The sequence below is a fragment of the Cetorhinus maximus genome, chromosome 10, assembly GCF_964194155.1.
Source record: "Cetorhinus maximus chromosome 10, sCetMax3.hap1.1, whole genome shotgun sequence".
NCBI classification, from domain to species: Eukaryota; Metazoa; Chordata; class Chondrichthyes; order Lamniformes; family Cetorhinidae; genus Cetorhinus; species Cetorhinus maximus.
This window is the reverse complement of record NC_135888.1, coordinates 56,163,551-56,189,911: the sequence shown is the minus strand read 5'-3', so window position 1 is coordinate 56,189,911 and position 26,361 is coordinate 56,163,551. Positions and strand designations below refer to the sequence as shown.

General features: G+C 45.3%; 1 protein-coding gene across 1 annotated transcript in view; it reads left to right on the top strand.

Moving 5' to 3' along the window:
- LOC144685712 (serine/threonine-protein kinase 32A-like) overlaps positions 1-26,361 on the top strand; it is a 157,337-nt gene that overhangs the window by 63,946 nt on the left and 67,030 nt on the right. Inside the window, exons 3-4 of the mRNA XM_078550520.1 lie at positions 2,072-2,109; positions 23,044-23,133. Coding sequence (XP_078406646.1) covers positions 2,072-2,109; positions 23,044-23,133 — 128 coding nt within the window. The remainder of the gene's footprint in view (positions 1-2,071; positions 2,110-23,043; positions 23,134-26,361) is intronic.

Genomic DNA, 26,361 nt, shown 5'->3' with positions numbered 1-26,361 from the left:
TACGGGATAAATTCTCTGAATCCCCCATTACAGGGTGGTAGATTAAAGAATGGGCACTACTGTATTGAAGCCTTCTCTCCAGCTTGCACTCTGCACTGTAATCATTGGACCAATGAGTTTACCTAGCTTTAATCCTTGACGTGTATCATGTGGAGATATTAAAAATGCAATGTTAATCAGGCAGAAGTGAACCTTGATGTGAGTCGTTTACAGTGTTCTAAACCGATTGTGCATTATTGAATTATAACAAATTGGGAATGGGGGTGGATTTTGGCATTGTACAACAGCACAATGGGTGATAGCAAGATGGTAAACCTTTTTATAGTCCTCCCTTGACTCCAATAGAAATAGAAATTGAGAAAGATGTGGAATGTGTTTCTGACCCAATGTCAACCATTTCATACAACCACATAAAGTCAAGGTCTACGTCAAAATTCATTGATTGGGGTGAACCGAATTTTGAATTAGGCTGCACAGACAATTCTAATTTGTAGGGAGATCCTCTGGTTGTCACCATGGTTGACAACCAACTGTCTTATTCCATTCGATGTGCCTCCTCCCACACATGGAACAGAGTTTTACAATCCCCTGCAGGTGGGTTTGCAGGGGGAGGGAGCTGTAAACTTTTGCGGGTGGCCTTCCTGCCATTCTCCCACCCTCCGGCCCACCCCCAAACTGTCCACAATTTTGCGGGGTTGGGCCGATGGTTAGGGTGGCCTGCCTATTTTCTCCCCAAATGACGCCTTTAAGTAGCCAAATATTGATCAGTGGAGGGCTGTTTCCCAGCTGGCCAAAATTTTTTGGTCGGCAGGGGTAATTTAGGGATGGTGGGTGTGCTCTCAGGTCATCCTTCCAGGGGTCTCAGGTGGGAAAGGTGGGGGAGAAAGGAGCAAGGGGGCACCTCATCACTGTATGCCTTTTCGGCATTGGGCGCCCCTCTCCGCTGGACCTTTCCAACATGACCTGCAGCCCCCTCTCTCTCAACTGCAACCCCCTTCCACCGATCCTCCCTTTCCATCCACTGTGAGACTTGACCCTGCTCCTAACTGGTCCTTTGGGTTCTGGTGCTTGACTCTGGGGACTGCTTGCAGTCCCAGCAGTGGCCGATGCTCCAGGTAGTGCTGCTGGGATTACAGAGCTGCTAGCAACTCTCTAAGACAGGGCTTCCCCCTGAGTGACAGATGGAAGTCTCTTCTCCAGCCAATTAATGCTCCTTGGAACAATAAGTGGCTGCAGGGCAGGCAGCATCGTTGGGGATACGTTCCCCATCAACTCTCTGGGTGGCAGGGCGGAAAACCCCACCATCCAAAATATCCTGCCCTTAGCACATTACACACAGTTCTGGTCGCCATCTTGCAAAAGCACATAAAGGCACTGGCAACAGTGCAACAAAGATTTTAAAAAGTGATACCACAACTGAGATGTTATAACGATCAGGAAAGGAAAAACAGGCTGCAGTCTTTCCTCTAGAAAGGAAAAGGCTGAGGGGTGACCTGACAGAGACCTGTAAGGTTATTAAAGAGTTTCATACAGGAAACATGGAAAAGAAGACCAAAACTAATGACCATAAATATAATATAGTCACTATCTTCTTTACATAGGGAGTGGCTAGAATGAGGATCTTGCTTCTGCACAGAGTAGATAAGGTGAATAACATTGAAGGGGAAACTAAAGAACACAAGGAGGAAAGGAATAGATGATTACATTGATAGAGTTGGGTGAAAAAGGCTGGGAGGAGGTTCATGTTGAGTGTATACTGGCATAGACTTGTTGGGCCAAATAGCCTGTTTCTATGCTGTATGCAATCCTGTGCAATTTCTCCCAATTCTGATAATAACTGTTTAATCAGTGCAGAGACTGTCTCATCCTCTCTTTTTTTGACTGCCATCTTAATCTGCATGACATGCTGTTAATTTATTTTAATTCAGAAAATATCTGTAGCTTTTGGATCATTAGCATGATATAATTAGATGCGATCTTGAAAAGAAGCTTTAATGAGAGGCTGACCTAAGCCTTGAAGCCAAAGGAAAACTACTCATGAAAATTAATTCCTCTTTGCTTTTTTTTGTAGGGACATTAAACCTGACAACATCCTTCTTGACGATCATGGTAAGTGGCAAATATTGCCTGAAGTAAAAGTAAATAAAACTTGTTATAACATCATAGAAGATGTGCTTACGGATTACCATATAAAGTGTGAAGCAGTGAGAGGTGTCAGTGGATGATGTGAAGGGCAGTATGCTTGGTTAACCAGTCTTAGTTGGGGAAAGTCAAACTGGCCTCAATGCCCCTGTAGAGGAGGGAGAAATATTAGCTGTCAAGTGCATTTGGTGGATGTCAAGGATTAGGTTTGGGTGTGATCTCTATGACTGAATACTCACTCTCCTAACTTGCAGACAAAAGGCTGGTTCTGCAACTGGGAGCTCCCAGTGAAGAGCAGCATTGGCTGGAAGTGATAGTCAGGAAATTGCGGAGCAGCAGGATCTTTGATTCTTCTAACATTCATTGAGATAGATGGAATACCAAGACCTCTGTGGACCTGTGATTAACTGATAAGTCCTTTTCCCAAAACAAAAACAGAATTACCTGGAAAAACTCAGCAGGTCTGGCAGCATCGGTGGAGAAGAAATCAGTTAACGTTTCGAGTCCTCATGACCCTTCGGCAGAACTGAGTATAGTTAGGAGAGGGGTGAAATATAAGCTGGTCCAAGGTGGGGGGGCGGGGGGAGAGAGAAGTTGAGGGTGGGGTAGTTTAGGGATAAGCAAGCAGTGATAGGAGCAGATAATCAAAAGATGTCACAGACAAAAGGATCAAAGAGGTGTTGAAGGTGGTGATATTATCTAAGAAAAGTGCTAATTAAGAATGGAAGGCAGGATACTCAAGGTACAGCTCTAGTGGGGGTGGGGTGGAAAGACTAACAAAGTTTTAGTTTTAGATTTAAAAATAATGGAAATAGGTGGGAAAAGAAGAATCTATATAAATTATTGAAGAAAAAATAGGGAGGGGGGAGAAACGGGGTGGGGATGGGGGGAGGGGGAGTTTAAGATCTAAAGTTGTTGGATTCAATATTCAGCCCGGAAGGCTGTAAAGTGCCTAGTCGGAAGATGAGGTGCTGTTCCTCCAGTTTGCGTTGGGCTTCGCTGGAACAATGCAGCAAGCCAAGGACAGACATGTGGCCAAGAGAACAGGGTGGAGTGTTAAAATGGCAAGCGACAGGGAGGTTTGGGTCTTTCTTGCGAACAGACCGCAGATGTTCTGCAAAGCGGTCGCCCAGTTTGCGTTTGATCTCTCCAATGTAGAGGAGACCGCATTGGGAGCAACGAATGCAGTAGACTAAGTTAGGGGAAATGCAAGTGAAATGCTGCTTCACTTGAAAGGAGTGTTTGGGCCCTTGGACGGTGAGGAGAGAGGAAGTGAAGGGGCAGGTGTTGCATCTTCTGCGTGGGCATGGGGAGGTGCCATAGGTGGGGGTTGAGGAGTAGGGGGTGATGGAGGAGTGGACCAGGGTTCCCTCTTCCTGTCCACTTTTCCAGTTGAAGCTGATGGCTCCATTGTAAAGGCTCTATCAGAAATCAGGGGGAGAATTTTTAGCTCAGCGGGTGGGCAGGCGCCCACCCAACCCGGCTGAGCGTAAATTGATGCGCGATGACGTTGGGCGAGTGTCCCAACATCATCGAGCACTCGTGCAATATTTCGGTCGGCGGGCACGTGCCAGAGCTGGCAGCTCGCCCGCCAACAATTAAAAGGCCTTTTAAGGCCATTAAAAAGCTAATTGAAAGAAATTTTTCACTGCCGGTCCAACCTTACGGTTGGCGGGCAGGCTAAAAGGTCAAGCAGCCTTTGCACTTTTTAGGAACCCTCATCTATGGGTGGGAAGAGGTTTCCTAAAGCAAATAAAAATGAAACAAAAATTTAAAAATTTAATTAATAACATGTCCCTGCTCATGTGACAGAGGACATGAGCAGGGACATGTTTTATAACATTTTAAAAATCTTTATTTTTTATTTTGAAAAATGTTCATCACCCTGAGGCAGCCTCGGGGAGCTTTTCCAGTGCACACCCGCGCACATGCGTAAAGTTCACGCTCGCCTTCCTCCCCCACCCCCCCCCACCCCACAGACAGCGCTGAGCACTGCTGTTCACGTTTCACGTTGGGTGGGCCTTAATTGGCCTGCCAGCATGAAATCGCGGTCTGGTCCCAATCGCGGGCGGCAGGCGGCTTCCCAACCGGACCCACTGAGACCGCCTGACGAGGGAAAAATCCTCCTCCAAATTTCACAACACTAACCTCTTGAGTCTGAGACTAGAGCACAAACAGCCAAAATGTGGCAGTGAACTGGCAATCTTGTTCTGATTGCTGAGGAAGGGAAAATGTGACATTTGGGGGACACTTCTTTGGTTTTGGCCTGAGTTTACTCTACATATCATCCCTGGTGTAGTTGGACCAACAGTAATTAGTTCTTCTATTGAATGTCCAACTCCTCAATGAACAAATGAAGTATCTATACTATACCCGATTGCTTATTATTACATACCCATATATATATAAATATATATATATATAACTAATTGAAGAATCCTGCCACAGATCCTGTGGAGTAGACTTCGTAGTCTAAAGTATGTTAACAGCAAGACTGCGCCTGCTCATATTTTTCTAATAACTTGTAGTTTTGATAACAACGTTGTAAATCTTTTTAGTACCCTCCCAAGTGCCTCTACGTCCTTTTTTCACCACAGCTGCACACAGTACTCAAAGTGTGGTCTAACCTAGGCGTAACTTTATACTTTTCAATTATAAATCAGAAATTGAGACTATCAGCTAGACCTGTCCAGCACCATTCCCCAACATTTTGCTCATTATACAGTTTGCTTTTACCACATTGTAGCTAGGGAAGCAGTTTTCATAGAATCATTGGGCAGAATCATCCCAGAATTGCATTAAGTGCATCAGTGGACGTGAAAAACAACATTATACCCACCGGCCGCAATGGTGGGTTTTCGCACCGTATCGTCTGCTTCCTGCTTCATTAATTATGCAGCCTTAGGAAACACGCTGTCTCACAGGCAGGCGGCCTCTGAATCGCCCGCCACGCTGTTACCTTGCCGCTTCCTCACTCCGGGTGTCATATCTAAACTGCAGCCGCATGCACAGTTCTCAATGCTTGCAGCCCAGGACTGCTCCAGTGAAGGCGTGGCCCTGAAAGCCAAGAAGAGTTCAGTGACCCCTCACTGGAATGCCTTTTGGAGGTCCATCATGATGTCCTCCACCCCGGCTCTGGCCGCAGGAGGTCCAGCAATCTCACCACTCCAGTTTGGGAGGTGGTGGCAGGGGTGGTCAGTGCCAACGCTGCACAGAAGGGGTTGGGCATCCAATACAGAAAGAGGATAAATGGTCTCACCCTTGCCGCCATGGTAAGGCAACCACCTCATCACTCTAAGCTCTCACACTCACAAGCCCATCACACATTCACTGGCATCTCATTCACTGCCAGCTCAAGGGACATCACCACCCATTCTCACACATAACCTCACATTTCCATCTGGCCTCATCTCCTCTGGAGACTGCCTCCTCAGCCTTCACTGCCTTGAGGCCACTTGCACAGATCAACATGTGTCCCCACGCACACCCAGGGGTACCCCCCTACTCCAGTACAGCTCTCACCCTGCAGCCTCTTCCCTTGCCTGAGGACCCTTCTCCCCCTTCCCCAAGCAAGCCCTAGCCCCGAGACGTTGAAAAGCCACCCCCGTCTCACAGCTGGTCTGGTAGGCAGAGACTTGCCCATGAGCCCCCTTAAAAGTGCTGTGGTGCTGCCTGTGAAGCCTGGCGCTGATGACCACGAGTGCTGCCCGAAGCGAGGTAGGCAATCAAACCTCAAAGTCCCGAGCGAAGTGCAGGTTGCTAGGTGCATGCCGATGTGCCCGGATGATCCAGCATGGGGGGAATGATTCCAGCGAGCAGGGTGTATAATGAGATGCTAAAGTATTGAAATTAAATTCCCGATGTGCGGCGGCGGGAAACACGGTCTGCCATTGAAGGGCGGAGCGGGTGATCACAAACTGGTTTTACGATGATGTGAAACTGATTTTTGCAATTTCCCGATATTTTTCGTTCCCGCCCGCTATGAAGCCTGCGGATGACTACGGGCTTCATAGATTGATAAAGTTTAAAAATAGGTCATTCGGCCCATTGTGCCTCTGCCAGCTCTTTGAAGGAGTTATCCGATTAATCCCATTCCCCTGACCTTTCCCTCTAGCCTGCAAGCTTTTCGCCTTCAAGCACTTATCCAATTTCCTATTGAAAATGATGATTAAATCCACTTCCACCGCCCATTCAGGCAATGCATTCCAGGTTTTCCAAGTTTTCCCTGAGATGGCCTCACCTGGAGTAACGAGCCAGTGTGATCCAGAACATGCAGAATTTTTATTGTTTATTCATCTTAGTAATTCCATTGCTACTTATGACAAGATATTTTACCTTAAGTTACCACCTGTATTTACTATTTGAAGAAACTGTAAAGTATTGTTACACTGATTTGCCATAGGAATGTGCAGTGCTTTATATCTTGTAGAATATTGACCTAAAGGTATACTTTAATTCAGGTTTGTAGCATTGACACAATGCCTACACATCATCAAAGCCACTAAGCTATCATAAATGACAGCTTCACATAAGCATTTATTATCTATTGGAAGAATACAATATAGGCTGTGAGTGCCAGCTGAATAGAAGAAAGAGGTTAGCTTTGAATTGACTTCATGTTAGAATGGTTTTTCAGAATAGCCACAAAGTGCATTGGACAAGTATTTAAGACTTGCTGAGTATTTTTGATGTGACTAATTTAACATATCATTAATCTGCTGATGGTAAAAATCCCTGAAGGAATTCTGTTACTTTATGAAGAGGTTTTATTTTTCATTAAGACTTCAATTGTTGCCTCTTGGATAGGAAGCTATATGCTGGAAGTTGGTGGTGAACAAGCATCTGGCTCGTTAAACCAGTCACTTTGCCATTAATCTTCGCGCTCTCTCATCTTCCTCTACTACCCATCTGAGCTGCAGTATCTGTTCTGGGAAGAGAGATAGAGTGGATTTACAGGAAAGTTAGGATTGGCTGGAAAGGAGGAACAATTATGGACTAACCTTATGGGGAAGTTCAAGCATGGAATTATCTGTCAGTTATGCTAATTATTGACTGCTGAAGCCCAAAGCTCTGGCATTCCCTCCCTATAAACCTCTCTGTTTCTCTATCTTGCTCTGCTCTTTTAAGATGCTCCTTAAAACTAAGCTCTTTGATTAAGCTTTTGACTGTCTCTCCCAATATTCACTGATATGGCTCAGTGTCAAATTTTATCTGAAATTGCTCTTGCCTTGGGCCGTTTTTACTATGTTAAAGGCGCTTTATATAAATATAAGTTATTATTGATAGTGTACACATATACTATATGTATCAAACTAAATCATGTGTACAAAAATAGTTAAGGAAATAGGAGGCTGGGAAACTTGCTGGTTTATCCAGTGGTTTTACTGATTCATCTGGAGCATGGTTCCCCACTCTGTATTGAGATGGTTGATCTCAGCTGGCAAGGTGATGATGGTGCTCCAGCTAGCATCAGTGCCCTACAATGGGGAGGAGAAACCAAGTCAAGGAACATTCCTTGTTCCAGTCCTACTCAAGCCCCCTCCCACAACTTTCCCCTGTACATCGATGACTGCTTCAGTATTGCTTCATCCTCCCGCCTGGACCTGGAAAAATTTATTAACTTTGCTTCCAATTTCCACCCTCCATCGTTTTCACATGGTCCATCACTGTCACTTTCCTTCCCTTCCTTGACCTCTCTGTCTCAATTTCTGGTGATAGACTATCCACCAATATTCATTACAAGCCCACCGAATCCCACAGCTACCTCGACTACAGCTCCTCACACCCCGCTTCCTGTAAGGACTCCATCCCATTCTCTCAGTTTATTTGCCTCCATCGCACCTGTTCTGATGATGCCACTTTCCAAAACAGTTCTTCAGACATGTCTTCCTTTTTACTTAACCGAGGTTTTCCACCCACGGTGGTTGACAGGGCCCTCAACCGTGTCCGGCCCATCTCCCAGGCATCCGCCCTCACACCTTCCTCTCCCTCCCAGAACCATGATAGGGTCCCCCTTGTCCTCACTTATCACCCCACCAGCCTCCGCATTCAAAGGATCATCCTCCGCAATTTCCGCCAACTCCAGCGTGATGCCACCACCAAACACATCTTCCCTTCACCCCCACTGTCGGCATTCCGTAGGGACCGTTCCCTCCAGGACACTCTGGTCCACTCTTCCGTCACCCCCTACACCTCAACCTCCTCCAACAGCACCTTCCCATGCAACCACAGAAGATGCAACACCTGCCCCTTTACTTCCCCCCCTCCTCACTGTCCAATGGTCCAAACACTCCTTTCAAGTGAAGCAGCACTTCACTTGCACTTCCCTCAATTTAGTCTACTGCATTCGCTGCTCCCAATGCGGTCTCCTCTACATTGGAGAGACCAAACGCAGACTGGGTGACCGCATTGCAGAACACCTTCGGTCTGTCCGCAACCATGACCCAGACCTTCCTGCCGCTTGCCATTTCAACACATCGCTCCGCTCTCATGACCACATGTCCATCCTTGGCCTGCTGCAATGTTTCAGTGAAGCTCAACGCAAACTGGAGGAACAGCACCTCCTCTTCCGATTAAGCACTTTACAGCTTTCTGGACTTAGCATTGAGTTCAACAACTTCAGATCATGAACTCTCTCCTCATCCCCGTTTTGATTCCCTTTTTTCTAATAATTATTATATTTTTTATATATATATATTTTTCTTTTCCCACCTATTTCTATTATTTTTAAAATTTATTTCCATCCGTTGTTTTATCTCCACCTTTTAGTCTATTTCGATCCCTTCCCCCCACCCCACCCCCACTAGGGTCATCTGTCACTTGCTCATCCTGCTTTCTACCCTTAATGTCACCATTAGCACATCCTTTAGCTAATATCACCACCATCTACACCCCTTTGTCATTTTGTTTATGACATCTGTAACAATCTCTCCTTTGCTTCCACCTATCACTGGCCCTCTATCCAGCTCCACCTGTCCCACCCCCCTTAAACAGCTTATATTTCACCACATTTTTTATTCCTCTTTAGTTCTGATGAAGAGTCATACAGACTCGAAAAGTTAACTTTGTCTTCCTTTCCACAGATACTGTCAGACCTGCTGAGTTTTTCCAGCAATTTTTGTTTTTGTTCAAGGAATCACTGTTCCATCCCAAGCACCTTGTGTTGATTTGCGCTGTACATCTGAAGGTGTGAATGGGAGTTGAGGAGAGGGTCAGGGGTGATACATCTCCTGTTTGAAGTCATTGTCTAGACTCTGGCCACTTGGCTGAAATATCAGTGGGATGAAGATGCCCATGGGATGGAATTAAACTGTTTCCTCTGGTGGGAGAGCCTAGAACAATGGAGCATCAGGCTAAGGTTAGAGATAGGTCATACGGGGGTGATGTCAGGAAGCACTTGTTCACTCAAAGGGTAATGGAAATCTGGAACTCTCTCTTCAGGAAGCTGTTGATGAGGGGTTAATGACAATTTCAAAACTGAGATTGCTAGATTTTTGTTGGGTAAGAGTGTTAAGAGCTTTGGAACCAATCCAAGTTAATGGAGTTAAGATACGGATCATCTGTGATTTCATTCAAGGGTAGAACAGTCTAACTCTATTCTGATGTTCCTTAGACTCTAAGATAACAACATAAAAATAGGAGCTGGAATAGGCCTGCTTCATTGTTCAACAGGGCCTTGGCTGATTTTCGCCCTCAACTCCATCTTTCCTCACCATCCCCATATCCCTTACTCAAAAATCTATCGACCTCTGCTTGAATATACTCATTGATTCAGCACCCACAGTTCTTCTGAGGTAGAGAGTTCCAAAGATTTACAACCCTCTGAGTGTTCTCTGCGAGCTGCTCATCTCAGGTGTCCTCTTCTGCTCTGATACAGTTCTACTTCCATTTCAAAGAGTGTAAACTTGAGACTGCCCGGGGCCAGATCCCAGCCTGAAGACCAAGGGCACAGAGAGGAGATCCTGGGGATCATGTGCCCAGTGGTGAGACCCTAGGGATCGTGTGCCCAGTGATGAAATCCTAGGGATCATGTGCCCAGTGGGGAGATCCTAGGAATTGAGTGCCCAGTAGGAGGATCCTGGGGATCGAGTGCCCAGTGAGGAGATCGTGGATATTGAGTGCCCAGTGGGGGGGATCCTGCAGATTGAATGCCCAGTGAGTGCCAGGAACCGCAGGGTCTCTCATATTCAACCTGAAAACCAAAGGCGGGTGACCGAGGACCGAGACTCATAGGAGAAAAACGGAGTCGGGGTGGAGTGGGGGGAGGTGGCGGGGGGGGCGGGGTGGCGTGGAGTGATCCTTCAGTCCCCCACTAAGTAAACTCATAATGATTGGGATAATCATGACCCCTACCGACACCCAACCCACCACTGGTTCTACCACTAATTTATCTCCCAGACACATGTCCCTAAATGTACGTTCCTGCCCTGTTGTTTATAATCCATTCCAGAGCTGAAAACTCTAGTTTTACCATCTGACTTCTTGCCACAAACCTCCCACCACTGGTCACCCAAACCCACGAGCACCCCTCTTCACAACCAATTGGGAAACAGACACTTTTGGGGTGATTTTAACCCCCAGAACAGGTGGGGTCAGGTGACAGGTTAAAATGACAACATTTCCAATTTCAAATCTCAACCCCTCACTTGAATCCACCGCATTGGGTTTTAATGGAGCCAGGATGAGCACCAATCCACTTTCAGAAGGTGGGATAGCCATAGAAGCCTTTGAAGGAGGTTGTGTGCCTCCATTTTTGCAAGGTATCTTTTTTACTGCTGTCATCCAGGTTTCCTGAGCTTCAGATTAACCTGGCAAATAAAGAGAGATGAGAAGGGTTGAATCCAAGACTCGTGTGTCAAAGGAACAGAAGTGTTCACAGAATCACAAAATTGTCATGGCGCAGAAAGAGGCCATTCAGCTCATCAGGCAGAATTCTCTGTGCCCATTGGAATTGGGCATGCTCGGCGGCATGAGCGGGCAATATGGCAAGAAGGCCAACAATCGGTTTCACAACATCATGAAACCAGTTTGCAACCATCTGCTCTGCTCATCAATGGTAGGCTGCATTTCCTGCCGTTGGACATCAGGAACCTGATTGTAATACATTTGCATATCATTATAAACCCAGCTCGCCAAGATCATCCCTCCACGCTGGATCATCTGAGCACAAACACGGTGACATGTTTCTCAACTGTACATAAGCGACGTGCACCTGGTGAGCTGCACTTCACTCGGGACTTCAAGGTTTGTTTGCCTACCTTGCTTCGGGAAGCACTCGCAGTCATTGGTGCCAGGCTCCGCAGACAGCACCACATCACTTTCGGGGGGCTCTGGGGCCAGCCTCCACCTACCAGACCAGCCATAAGGCGGTGGTGGCTGTAGGGCAAGGTGGGAAAGGGGGAGAAGAGGCCTCAAACAAGGAAAGAGGCTGCAGGACGAGGGCTGTACTGGGGACGCGGGTATCCCTGGGTTTGTGTGGGGGCACATGTTGATCTGTGCAAGTGACCTCAAGGTGGTAAGGGCTGAGGAGGCAATCTCCAGAGGAGATGAGGCCAGATGGAGATGTGAGGTTATGTGTGAGAGTGAGTGGTGATGTCCCTTGAGCAGGCAGTGAGTGAGATGCCAGTGAATGTGTGATGGGGTTGAGTGTGTGAGTTCTGAGTGATGAGATGGTTGCCTTACCCTGGCAGCACAGAAGAGATCATTCATCCTCTATCTGCATCGGATGGCCAACCTCCTCTGTGCAGCATTAGCATTGATCATCACTGCCAATGCCTACCAGGCCGGAGTGGTAATGTTGCTGCCCCTCCTGCGGCCAGAGAGGGGCAGAGGACATGACAGCGGAGCTCCACAGCATCCAAAAGGCGCTTGAGGGATGGGTCACTAAACTGGAGGGCTTCAGTCTTCTTGCCTTTTGGGGCCATGTATGATTTGCAGCATATCCTGGTTGGAAGCACTGAGAGGTGTGCATGCAGTTGCGGAATCATGTGCTGAAGGGCGTGTTTCCCGGGAATACATGACTAATGAAGCGGGATAGGAACAATATGGCGTGAAAAGCCGCCATTGCGGCCAGCGGGTAAAACATCTTTTTTCCCGCCCGCTACCGCACTTAGTGCAAATCTGGGACGATTCCGCCCATAATGTCCGTACTAGCTTTCGGAATGACCAACACATCTCGTGCCATTTCCCCGCCTTCTCCCCGTAACCCTGCGCATTCTATCTCGTCAGTCTAATTCCATTTTGAATGCTTCAATTGAACCTACCTCCACCACACTCTCAGGCAGTGTTTTCCAAGTTCTAGCCACTCGCTGTTTAAAAAAGGTTTCTCCTGATATCAATTTTGCTTCTTTTACTAACTATTTTAAATCTTTGGCCCCTCGGTCTAGACCCTTTCACGAGTAGGAACAGTTTCTCCCTATCTACTCTGTTCAGACCCCACATGATTTTGAATACCTTTATCAAATTTCCTCTCAACCTTCTTTTCTCCAAGGAAAACATCCCAACTTCTCCACTCTATCTTTATAACTGAACTTCCTCATCCCTGGAATCATTCTCGTGTTGGCTTCAGATTAACAAACTTATCCTGTAAACCACCCTCTCCACCTTCACGTTCTCCCCCATCACCTACATCCTGATCTCCCCCACGCCTCCCAACCCTCCCAGCGCGCTCACCAATTCATCAATTCAATCTCCCCACATTCGCCAACTCTCTCCAAGATCACAAACCCCCACAATTATCAACAGCCCAAACTCTCCAAACCCTCCCAGCTCCCTAATATCCCCAAAATCACCAACTCCCCCGACCATCCCCAAGATAACCATTTGCCTCTAGGTATGGTTATATATAGCCAGATATGTTTATATATCACCAAGTATGGTTATATATCACCAGGTACGGCTGTATGTCGCCAAGAATGGTTCTTTATCACTAGGTATGGCTATATATCACCAAGTATGGTTATATATCACCAGGTATGATTATTTATCGCTAGATATGGTTATATAGCACTTGGGTGTCCTTGGGCTGGCATGGACAAGATGGGCCGAATGGCCTCCTTCTGTGCTGTAATTTTTCTATGGTTCTATGGTTCTGAGTAAGGTTATATATCGCCAGGTTTGGTTATACATCACCAGGTTTGGTTATATATCGCCAGGCATATCTAGTGGGGCAAGTGTCATCACCCCTCAGTCAGATTTCTGTTGAGGCCATGAAACTGATGAAACAATAAGTTCATGGACAGCAGGGGTCACGTTCACAAGTGAATGGACATTCTGGAGGGAGATCCACAGAGGGGCGATGAAAGCTGATCCGCTGGCACAGTCTAGGGGGTCAGCAGTGAGAGGGTGAATTGGACAGGAATGTCATTGACAAGATTAACCCTCAGCAGGCATGCTGGCTGGGAAAGTTGACCAGAGAGTAGGAGGGGATAATTGTGGTTGCTGCTCATAAGGAGGCAGTGTTGAGTGCTTTGATGAGTCCTTCAGAGGATGACACGGAGGGAAGGTCTGGGTTTATCTAAGTCAAGTCTGGGTTGGCAGCAGATCACATTAAAGGATTTTTTCAAAGGAGTGAGAAGTGCTGAAGGGTTGAGTTGGGCATTTGTGAGGGTAGAGTGCAGGGGTGGGAAAAATTAAAGGATGTATTATGACAGGAGGGAAGGGTCTTGGGGGGATAAAGAGAAAATAAGTATTTCAATTCCCACCCCTCCCAAGGCTGCCAAAGCCAAACAGTTCATTAGGCTGCCTCAGCAAAATGCCACCAAAAATGCCAACAGTTGCCTAACTGAGAATGTAGGATGTAACACATCTGTGTATTGACATCTGGTACCTTGTTAGCCTTTCAGAAGTTGATGCAGTCATGTGCATCAAGACATGTGCAACAGCTAAGCTGCATGGCCAATCAATGCACAGGCTTCCCACTTTCTTGAAATGCCAACCACATATCTGTTTCTGGGATGTCATTCCATTGGTAATGTCAGGCCAGTGAGTTAAATCAGGAATCCAGACTACAGCACAGTCCAAAGAACTCTGTTTTACATCATTTTATTCTGTTTTCACACGATGACAGCAAAACCTATTACTCTGCAATCCAATTTTCACACACCCATACAGAAGGCGTGAAGCTTGAATCTTCCTCCGTCGAAATATGCTTGACGATTCGGATTTTGTTTTCAGTTGAAGCTTTAAATCATGCATTACAACTCTCCCTTGTTGCCCTTGAGAAAGTGGTGGTGGTTAGGGAGGGAGTTCCAGGGTTTTGACCCAGCGACAGTGAAGGAACGGTGATATAGTCCCAAGTCAGGATGGTAAGTGGCTTGGAGGGGAACTTGGAGGCGGTGGTGTTCCCATGTATCTGCTGCCCTTGTTCTTCTAGATGGTAGCGGTCGTGGGTTTGGAAGGTGCTGCCTAAAGAGCCTTATTGAGTTCCTGCAGTGCATCTTGCAGATGGTACACACTGCTGCCACTGTGCATTGGTGGTGGAGGGAGTGAATGTTTGTAGAAGGGGTGCCAATCAAGTGGCTGCTTTGTCCTGGATGGTGTCAAGCTTCTTGAGTATTGTTGGAGCTGCACTCATCCAGGTAAATGGAGAGTATTCCATCACACTCCTGACTTGCGCCCGTAGATGGTGGAGAGGCTTTGGGGAGTCTGGAGATGAGCTACTCGCCGCAGGATTCCTGGCCTCTGACCTGCTCTTGCAGCCTCAGTATTTATATGGCTAGTCCAGTTCAGTTTCTGGTCAATGGTAACCCCCAGGATGTTGATAGTGGGGGATTCAGTGATGGTAATGCCATTGAATGTCAAGGGGCTGGAAACGTTAACTCTGTTTCTCTCTCCATATACCTGCTGAGTTTTTCCAGCATTTTCTCTTTTTATTTCAGATTTCCAGCATCTGCGGTATTTTGCTTTTATTTTAGCCATTAAAATCAGGGATACGCGCGTAGCCAGAATTTGATGAGTGCAGAAGTCTCAGAAGATTATAATGCTAGAGGAGATTACAGACGTTGGGTGGGCTGTGACTTTGGAGCAATCACAGAATTGTTACAGTGCAGAAGGAGGCCATTCAAAAATTGAAACATTGCCAGGCCAAGAACCAATGTAGGTCAGTGAGTAAAGCCGGGTGATGGGTGAATGGGGCCTGGTGAGAGTTAGGATACGGGCAGCAGAGTTTTGCAAGGGCTCAAGTATATGAAGGGTTATATATCTCAAATTTGAATATACCCAGGCTCTACAAATCTCGCACAAATAGTCCAACATTCTGCGCCACACATCACACTCGTATATTGTACTGAAATCTTACATTTGGGTGTTTAGTTTTAAGTATTTTAGATGAAATGTAACTTATTGCTATTTCTGTTAATATCCAAGTCAATTACATAATTGAAGAATTAGGATATTCAATTAAAATCCATCAATGTGGATTAGCCGGGATCTAATTGAATAGCTGTATAGGCTGAAGGGGCTGAATGGTCCACTCCTGTTCCCAGTGTTCTGAACATATTCACACAGGAAATGCCCTCTTTTCCTCAAAGTATCTGCAACTGGTTTTGAAGATTAGGAAACTAAAAAGTCATGCCTGTTATATGTCACTGCTTTGGGGGACGAAAGATAAACCTATCTTTTGACTACCAATCTTGAAAATCATTGCTCATCTGCATCATATTTGTGTGCAAGCAGCAGTCAGAAGAGAAGGTATTTAATTAATTGGTTCCAACAACTTTCAGTCCCTGTCCCCAACTAATCTGAGTGCTTCATATTGATAATCTCCAAAGCCAGTGAAGAAAGCTGCTGCTTTTGCTTCTGAAATGCTGACAAGTTGACACATAGTTTGAAACACTCCTGTCAGCTGAAAAGGCTGATGATCAGCTTGCATACATTTACACCCCAGTTGAAGTAGCACAGTTCAAGAATAAGGGAGGCTAAAAATCGCAGGGTTTCAGGGATGATCAAATTAACCCTGAGATCTGCTGGTGGGCCACACTCCAGAAACTATGGGGCCAGGATAATGGGTTCTCATGTGATAAAGTATTTGTAAATGGTGCCAGTCCTGGCTCAGTGGTCACTCTGGTTTCATAGCAGAATGTTGTGGATTTGAGATCCACTCCCAGGCTTTGAGCAGGTAATGTAGGCTTGCATTTTAGTGCAATACTGGGAGAGTGTCAGAGGTGTTATCTTTCAAATGAGATATTAAACCAAGGCCTGTCTGCACTCCCACATGGATCCCGTGGCTGTATTTGAAGAGAGCATGAGACCTCTCCCAGTGGCCTGGTCAACATTAGTCCTTCAGCTAACATGCCTGAAAACAGACTAGCTGATCATTTATCACAGTGCCGTTTGTGCACAGTTAAATGAGAAATTATTCTGAGGCCCTGTCTCCGCTAGTCATTCACCTCATTGCTGTTTAAAGAAAGAAAGACTTGTATTTATACATCACCATCCACAATCTTGGATGTCCCTTTGCAATCAATTATGTACTTTCACTGTTGTAATGTCGGAAAGGTGAAAGTCAGTTTGCCGAAACAGCACTGTGAGAGTGATCCAATAATATATTTTAGCGATCTTGACTGAGGGAAAATATTGGTCAGGAGACTGGGGAGAACTTCTCTGGTCTTCTTCATAATAATGCCAAAGGCTCTTTTACAACCAGCTGAGAAGTCTTGGTTTATTATCTGATCTGAAAGATGGCACCTTCAACAGTGCAGCATTCTCTCAGTACTGTGCAGCTGTGCCCGCCTAACAATATTGACTAGACTTCAGAAATAATGAATTAGTTGTAAAATCCTTTAGGACATCCTTAGAATATGAAAGATCCTCGATAAAATACAAGCTCTTTCTTAAAGTATTGATATCAGGCAGCTGATCAACAAAACAAACAAGAAATTGCAGCATTTTAAAAATTATTTTTTTCTTCCGTCCCTCTTCCAATCCTCTGTGGATGGCTGTGTCAGGTTCTGGTGTTCAAGTCATTCAGGGTTATGGCTCCAGGGTTATGGTTGACTATGTTACATTCTAATAGCAAGGACTGATCAGGGTTCTGGTCCAAGTGTTTTGGTTTTGCTTTGATGTGTTGGGTTGTGGCTCCAGGGCTCCGGTTGATTGTGTCTCATGCTCTGGTATCTCTCCAGTATCTCCCCCGGTGCCCCTTTTCTGTGGGAGTCTTAACAATGCGCATTGGAAGTCTGGTCTATCTTGGAGAGTTTCACAGCCATGCCTGACCTTGACTTCACCAGGTGCCCACATTCCAATGGACATCCTGTATAGTGATAAAAACAAAAAACTGCGGATGCTGGAAATCCAAAACAAAAACAGAATTACCTGGAAAAACTCAGCAGGTCTGGCAGCATCGGACAGACCTGCTGAGTTTTTCCAGGTAATTCTATTTTTATCCTGTATAGTGAATTGGACCAGGAGTACTGGCTGATTTTTGCTCTTTCTGTCCAGAGCACCTTAATTACTGACCTAGCTGAGATCAAATATCTCAGCATAGACTAAGGATTGAAGCTGCATTCTTCCTAGTCCATGCAGCTGAATTGCGCAGGGGCAGTTCATTAATGAACTAAGCTGGTAATGAGACTGACCTGGCCTCTTTAAGTAAGGTGCATCTCTGTAGCACTTTTCATACCCACTGGTCATCCTAAAGCTCTTTAAAGCTAATGAAATGCCCTTTGAAGTGTAATCACTATTGTCATGTAGGAACAGCTTATGGCTTGCTTCGATTTGTAGGTATTGGTGGAGGGCCAATTTCGCTCGGTCGTATTAGTGCATCAGGCTCAAACTGCAGCTGCAGGGCTAAGAAGAGTAAGGCTCCCACTGCACTAACTACATGATGGAATAACATTGTACCACATCAAACTGTTCGACCTCAGCAGGACACTGGGCAAACCCTGCAGCGGGAGGAGAGGCTCACAGCTAATTGATATTTGTCAATAGAATGACAAAGAGAAAAAGACTCACATACAATCTAATCATTGGCACTTACATCAGCAACTGGTAGCAGTTTGCAGTCTGTGCATTGCACGTGGCTGTATCAGTTATTTTGTTCCACTTGCTTGTTCACATCTAAACAAAGAAAGCAAAGTTAATTTCACCATCCCATGGCAAAGAAATTCAACAACTCCACCTTCCCTGAGCAAATCAGGCAGGGTAACTGTACAATTCTACAGCAGCTTGGTAAAACATGCAGTTCTCAGTATAAGGTGTGACATACAATCGAACCAAGAGTTGTTATGTCTGTTTGGTTCACAGACTGCACCATTAAAAGCACACCTGAGTGGCTTTCAGTGCCTCCAGGCACATGTAATTTCTGTTAAATTTATCAGTTGGAGTTATGAATGCGCAGAAGGATGAGCAAATTTAATCTTGATGAGAGAATGTTTTCAGCTATGTTATTAGAATCAGAGTGTCAGCATTATTGTAACCTTTTATTTTGCTGATTTTGATTTTATCTCGACACTTCCCACATCCCACTGAGAAGATGACAACCATTTACACCTTCCTTATTGTTTTATTTGTTCTGCGCTTTAAACAATGACAGTCTGGATTTATATAGTACCTCATAGAGTTTTACAGCACGGAAAGAGATCCTTCGGCCCATTGTGTCCCTGCTGGTCATCAAGCCCCTATCTACTCTAATCCCGTTTTCCAGCATTTGGCCCATAGCCTTGTATGCTATGGCGTTTCAAAGAAGCTTTAGCATTTCAAAGGATGTAGTAAAAAGATCCTAAGCACTTCGCAGCAGTGTTATCAGGCAAAAATTGACACTGAGTCACATAAAGAGATGCCACCACATACAAGTTCTCCTCCAAGCCACCCTTCCAAGCCACACACCAATCTGATTTGGAGCTATATCGCCATTCCTTCACTGTCGCTGGGTCAAAATCCTGGAACTGCCTTCCTGTGGGTGTGGGTGTGGGCGGATAGAGCACTGTGGGTGTAGCTACACCACATGAACTGCAGCGGTTCAAGAAGGCAGCTCACCGCCTTCTCAAGGGCAACTAGAGATGGGAAATAAATGCTGGCCTAGCCAGTGATGCTCACATCCCAAGAATGAGTGTTTTTTAAATCAGGTGGCCAAAGCCCTGGTCAAAGAGATAGATTTTAAGAAGTAACTTCAAGGAGGAGAGAGGGAAGTTGAGAGATGGAGAGTATCAGAAAGGAATTCCAAAGCTTTGGGCCTAGGAAATTGAAGACACAGCCACCAATGGTGGAGCAATAAAAATCATGGATGTGCAAGAGGCCAGAATTGAGGGAGTGCCGAGATCTCAGAGAGTTGTATAGCTGGAAGAGATTTCAGAGATAGGGAGCAAGGAAAATGAAATTAGTATTGTTGTGTTGTGAAATGTAATTCAAGTAAGTGCGACATGAAAGGGCTGAAAACCCATCAGCCTTCTCGCATAGTTCTACCATGAGACCAGTGGGGTGTGTGGAAGGGTCACAGATTGGGCTGGAGCCTGGACAAGCAGGTCCAACCCTTCTCTGTAGATTCCAGTAGGCCTGTTTGAGATAGGACTCACTGTTAACCCAAACTAGGTTACTGGTGTAATAGGTAATGTTGCTGGGAAGGGCAGGAATGAGTTCCAATTTAAGGATCTAAGGCTGCAACACAAACCAAACCCCTGAAGATTTCTGATACTTTTACCTGGGAGATGCTGCCTGATAGGCATTAGATAGATTTTCCAGCAATCCTTCACCCACCCCTCAGACCTGCCACCAACGCCTGAATGTTATCTGCCTCTCCTTTGATGGGAGCAAAAGATGGGACCCGAGTGATTCAGGCTCTCAGCCAGTTCATGGAAATAAGATGAGCTGCCAGTAATTTGCAGGATCAATGCTGAGGTCACCAGGAGACAGCATCTACACCAGAATCAAATGCAGATACATACTCTGGAATCAAAGGCCACAGAATGTTTTTCTCTAGTTTGCACCCTTCCTTTCCCAAAGGTGCTGGGGTCCTTGGTTCACCCTCCCATATCTTGCCCAAGTGGTCATTCTTGTGTGAACCTTGAATGTCAATAGGCAACTCAAAGCATTGGTGGGGGTGGGGGAAAATGCCAGATCAGACCCTGATCCTGTTCTTACCCAACATTCATACAAATGCACCCTCCCGTAAGAGGCTGTAGGGTGTAACTGAGGAGCAATCAAGAGTGATTTTGAGGACCCGGTGCCACCAATAATTCATCCCTGAAAGAAAGAACTTGCATTTCTCCAACACTTTTCACAACCCCAGGACATCTCAAAGCACTTTACAGCCAATGAAACTCTCTTGAAGTGTAGTCACTGTTGTAATGTAGGAAATGCAGGCAGCCAGTTTGAGCACAGCAAGATTCCACAAACAGAAATGCGATAATGACCAGATAATCTGTTTCAACTTTTTTATTCATTTATGGGATGTGGGCTTCACTGGCTGGGCCAGCATTTATTGCCCGTCCCAAAGGATTGGAGAACTGCCAATGTAACATCCTTATTCAAAAAGGGAGGGAGACAAAAATCAGGGGCAGGATCTTCCCTCTGTCGGGGGGGGTTGTGCGGGAACGGGCGCGAATGGGTGGGTTCCTGATCAGCGACCCCAGTCGGGGGCGTGCTGCCATTTTACGCTGAGCGCTCCCTGTGTGGGCGGGCGGGGGATTCCCTGAGCCAGGAGTGCACTGTTTCATGCATGCATGCGAAAGAGCCCACGCATCTCCCTGAGGCAAAGTGCTGCCTCAGGGAGATCGGCTCAAATGTGAAAACCAGTTTAAAGAAAAGAAAAAATTTTACTGACATGTCCCCTCATTTGACACTGTCACATGAATTGGGACATGTGCATAACTTTTTAAAATATTCTGAAATTTTAAAAACCCTCATGAAAACTCATCCTGCCAGTGGATGAGGTTTCATGTTTTTTTCAGAAGCCCACCTGGGCCCCCAGCCTGCCTGCCAACCTTAAGGTTGGATGAGCAGGTTCATTGATTACTTCAATTACTTTATTAATGGCCTTAAGTGGCCGTTGACAGGTCGGCGGGCGCGCAGCTGAGTCAGCTGTGTGCCCGTCGACCTGAAAATGTAAATGACGTGGGGTGACATCGGGACGCCCGCCCGACTTCACCCCGAGTCATTTTACACATCGGCGAGCAGGCCCCACCCCCTGCTTGCTAACTGGAAGATGTAGCCCCAGGTAACTATTAGCCATTTAGCTTAACCTCTGTCATTGGGGAAATGTTAGAGTCTATTATAAAAGATGTAATAGCAGAGCATTTAGAAATGCATAACATAATCAAGCAGTCAGCATGGCTTCATGAAGGGGAAACCATGCCTGACAAATTTATTGAAATTCTTTGAGGAGGTAACAAGCAGGATAGATAAAGGGGAGCCAGTAGATGTAATATATTTGGATTTCCAAAAGGCGTTCAGTAAGGTACCACACATAAGGTTACTTAGTAAGATAAGAGCCCATGATGTTGGGGGTAGGATATTAGCACGGATAGAGAATTGGCTAACTAATAGAAGACAGACAGTTGGGATAAGGGGGGCATTTTCTGGATGGCAACCTGTAACTATGGAGTGCCACAGGGATCAGCGCTGGGGCCACAGTTATTTACAATATATATTAATGACTTGGATGAGGAAAGTGAATGTACAATCACCAAGTTTGTGGATGACACAAAAATAGGTGGGAAGGCAAGCGGTGAGGATGACACAAAGAGTCTACGGAGTGATATAGGCAGGTTAAGTGAGTGGGCAAAAACTTGGCAGATGGAATATAATGTGGGAAAATGTGATGTTATGCACTTTGGCAGGAAGAATAGAGAAGCTGAATATTATTTAAATGGAGAAAGACTGCAGAAAGCTGCAGCACAGAGGGATTTGGGTGTCCTCATGCATGAATCCCAAAAACCTAGCATACAAGTTCAGCAGGTAATAGGGAGGGCAAATGGAATGTTGGCTTTTATTTCAAAAGGAATGGAATATAAAAAGTAGGGAAGTCTTGCTCAAAGTATACAAGGCACTGGTTAGACCACACCCAGAATGCTGTGAACAGTTTTGGTCCCCTTATCTAAGGAAAGATATACTGGCATTGGAGGCAGTCCAGAGAAGGTTCATTAGGTTGATCCCGGGTATGGAGGGATTTTCTTATGAGGAGAGGTTGAGTAGGTTGGGCCTGTACTCATTGGAGTTTAGAAGAATGAGAGGAGACCTTATTGAAACATATAAGATTCTTTAGGGGGCTTGACAGGGTAGATGCTGAGAGGTTGCTTCCCCTTGTGGGAGAATCTAGGACCAGAGGGCATAACCTCAGAGTAAGGGGTCACCCATTTAAGGCCGAGATGAGGAGGAATTTCTACTTTCAGAGAGTAGTTAATCTGTGGAATTCTTTACCACAGAGGGCTGTAGAGGCTGGGTCATTAAGTTTATACAAGGCTGAGATAGATTTTTAATCAATAAGTGAATCAAGGGCTATGGGGAAAAGGCAGTGAAATTGAGGATTTTCAGATCAACCATGATCTAATTGAATGGCGGAGCAGACTCGATGGGCCTAATGGCCTACTTCTGCTCCTACGTCTTATGGTCTATTAGTCTTATGGTCTCAAGTCTCTGAAGTTTGACTTCAACCCACAGCTCACTGGCTCAGGGATGAGAATGTTGCCCACTAAGTCACAGCTGAACAGTATGGGGATGGGGAATAGCTGCCGGCATGTTCTGCTTATAATCTGTAAAAGAAAGTGATTTGGCATGGCACAACATCTGTCAATGCATTTAGTTCACATGGGCAGCTTGATTAGTTACCTGACGACTGCACATTTGCACAAATAGTCCCAGCGACAGTGCAAGTGCTGAGGTCAGAGATATATATCACCAGCTTTAACAAATGTATTTTTAAGGCATCTTAATCTTCTTTATTTCCTTCTTTAATCTGGACCATTCTAGGGCATGTGCACATCACTGACTTCAACATTGCAGCATTGGTGAAAGAGGAGAAGCAAGCCACCTCTATTGCAGGCACAAAACCATACATGGGTAAGTGTGGATGGGCTGATAGACAGTAAGAACTTGCATGTATTTCACAATCTCAATGTACTTTTTTCCAAAAATATACTATTCATAAAATTTGTAAAAGTACATTACAAAACATTTCAACTTGAACATTACAGAAAGTGCCATAAAATTTAACTTGTCATCATACAGTGTGTTCCACTACTAGGTGCCTCTATGCAATTGTAATTTTCTTGAAATTTAAAATGTACATTTCATGCCAGGCATACAACCTGGGGGCAAAATATTTCAAATTGAAAAATTATAAAAAGTGCAATAGAATTCAACTTTCCTTCATACAGTGTGTTCCTATCTGAGGTGTCCCAATACAATTTCAATACTCTTAGTGTTCACATATGGATACTCAATGTCAAGTATACAGCCCAAGGAATTCTACAAATTTTTCAGGCCCTTGGTGTACTGTGGCTGAAAGGCCTAAGATGGCGACCTTTCCGCATTGCGCCTCTGAGGCTGCTGCCCCAAGCTTTAGTGCGTCCCTCAGCACTTGGTCCTGGACCCTGGAATGTTCCAGTCTGCAACACTCGGTCATGGACAACTCTTTGCACTGAAAGACCAACAAGTTTCAGGCAGGTCAAAGAGCATCTTTCACCAAGTTGATGATCCTCCAGCCACAGCTGATGTTTTTCTTGGTGTGTGTCCCTGGGAACAGCCTGTAGAACAGAGAGTCCTGCGTCACAGAGATGCTCGGGATGAACCTCAACAAAAAACACTGCATCTCTCTCCAGACCTTCTTTGCAAAGGCACATTCCAGAAGGAAGTGAATCTCAGTATACAGCCAATGGAGTACTATTGAAATGTATTCACTATTATATTGTAGGAAGCAACGCAACTAGTTTGTGAACACCCACACACAGTAATGTGATAATGCCCACAATAATCTCTTCTGTGTGTTGTTGATTGAGGGATAAATATTAACAGGAACACTGGGAAGAACTGCTATCCTTCTTCAAAATAGTCCCATGGGATCTTTTACATCCACTCGGGTGGGAAGACCAAGTCTTAGCTTAATGCCTTTTGTGAAAGATGGCACCTCCTCAGTGTTGCCCTGGAATGTCAGCCTGGATTATGTGTAGAGGAAGACTCAAACCCACAACCTTATGACTCAGAGACAACAGTGCTACCCAGTGAGCCACAGCAGAGCAGAAGGTGAGCACACAATTCGAGCAGGTCACTCATATAACTGTGATGTGATAATTGTGCTTCAGTCACCACACAAAAGATGCAGCAATGTTTCAAGTTTTGCTTCTAATCAAGTTCAAATGTAAATGCTCCCAATGACTTCTTGCACCCACACTCAAGCTTATTGTTCTGTAGGAAAATTACCAACATTCTGGTGCATAAATCAGAAGTTATATTCAAGATGAGCATTCATTGTTAAGAAATAGCAGCCAACAAAAACTTGCATTGATATAACACCTTTAACATAGTAAAGCATCCCAAGGCATTGCACAGGAGCGTTAGCAAACAAAATTGGAACCAAACCACATGAGGAGATATTAGGACAGGCATTAGGTTTGGTTAAAGAGCAAAGTTTTAAAGAGCACCTTAAAGAAGCAGAGAGTTATAGAGAGGCAAGGAGGCTTAGGGAAGGAACTCCAGAGCTTGGGGCCAAAGCAGCTGAAGGCACAGCTGCAAGGGATAGAGTGATTAAAAACCAAGGATCTGCAAGGGCTAGAATTGGAGTACTGCAGTTTCCCCTGTGCCAGTGTAATGTCTATAAAATGGTGTCGGCACCAGCACATGTCGAAGATGAATTGTTGATTTTAGAAATAGACTTGAGAGTGTTACTATATTTATAGGTCAGGAATGGCAAAGAATAGTAGAGGTTTAGTTTGATTACTGAGTAATTCAGCGGTGATGTAATAGGTAAAGGAGGAATTGTAGCAGTGAAGAACAACATCAACAACTTGTCTTTAAATAGTGCCTTTAACATAACACTTCACAGGAGCATTAGAAGAACCATATCCTTGCTAGTCTGATGGCTGTATCTATTCTGTTGGGTGCTGGATTCTTTCGTTATGGAGTTTGGGGATTTATATGTCTTGTAAAGTCTTGTCTCCCTCTCTGCAGACAGCTAGCTTGCAGTGCACTGGGAGCTTGCTGTGCACCCAATGTGCACAAAACTAACATAGGCCCCCTCCCCATGACTGGAACCACGAGAAGGTGTGGTGGAGTACGGAGGGAGCAGGGTGAATTCTTTGAATGGATAGCCCTTTCCCTAAAATAGGGGCCACCCTTCAATTTTTTTTAGCACATCTTTATCTCAGCCCTTGACGTGTAGGACGTTAAACCCCAGCATGGAGCAGCTGTAAGTGCAAAAACAAAGTTCTGACCCTACTCACATGGTACTCCAGATGTGTCATGCCCCATGTGTTGGGAATGCCACAAAAATATCCCAGTGAGCGGACATTGTTGTATTGTGTGAGGTAAGCTCCTTTCAACATGGATGTGGCTGGCAACTGAATCATTGAGCATCATTGGCTCGTCTTTTAGCTAAAGCCCTGGTAACTTTGGCCGTGAGGCAGGCCAAGGCAGCAGTATCCTTGTAGACAAGGATGCTGTCAATGCTTTATGCTATTGGCAGCAGATTTCCCATCAACAATACTCCTGCCAGTGTGAAGGGCTTAAACTCAAACCGTCCTACATCAGTGCATTCTTGTGTTCTGTGGACAGTGACCTTTGCTGCTGATATTCAAATACGCAGAATGGGTTCAGTGTGCTGTTAGTACATATTTGCTGGGTTAGAGGCAATTTCAATTATTAATTCTCAGACAACCCCACCCGCCCACGATCACTATATCAGGATATGATGTTCCTAGGCCCACCCCTTAATCTGGACAAATCCATATTCCAGAGACCAAGCTCAATTGAACTGTGATTTTCATTGTTAATGCCACAGTGTTTTGGCTGTTGCAAAGCTGTTGCTGCATACCAACCAATTCGGATATACAAAGTTAATTCATACAATTAAGTATTCAGAGGAACACTTTCCTCCATTCAGGTGCAGACTTTAATTAAAAATTGATTTTGTTTAATTAAAAGCACCATCTGGAACATTCAAGCCAACATTGTGGAAATTCAAGACTAGCACCAAAGTTTTGTTGCAATAGTTGTTCACTGGCAGGCGGCGCTCACTATCCCAGGTCCAGATAAACTTCCTCTACTTGATGTGGCTTCTTGTCTGCTGGCTGG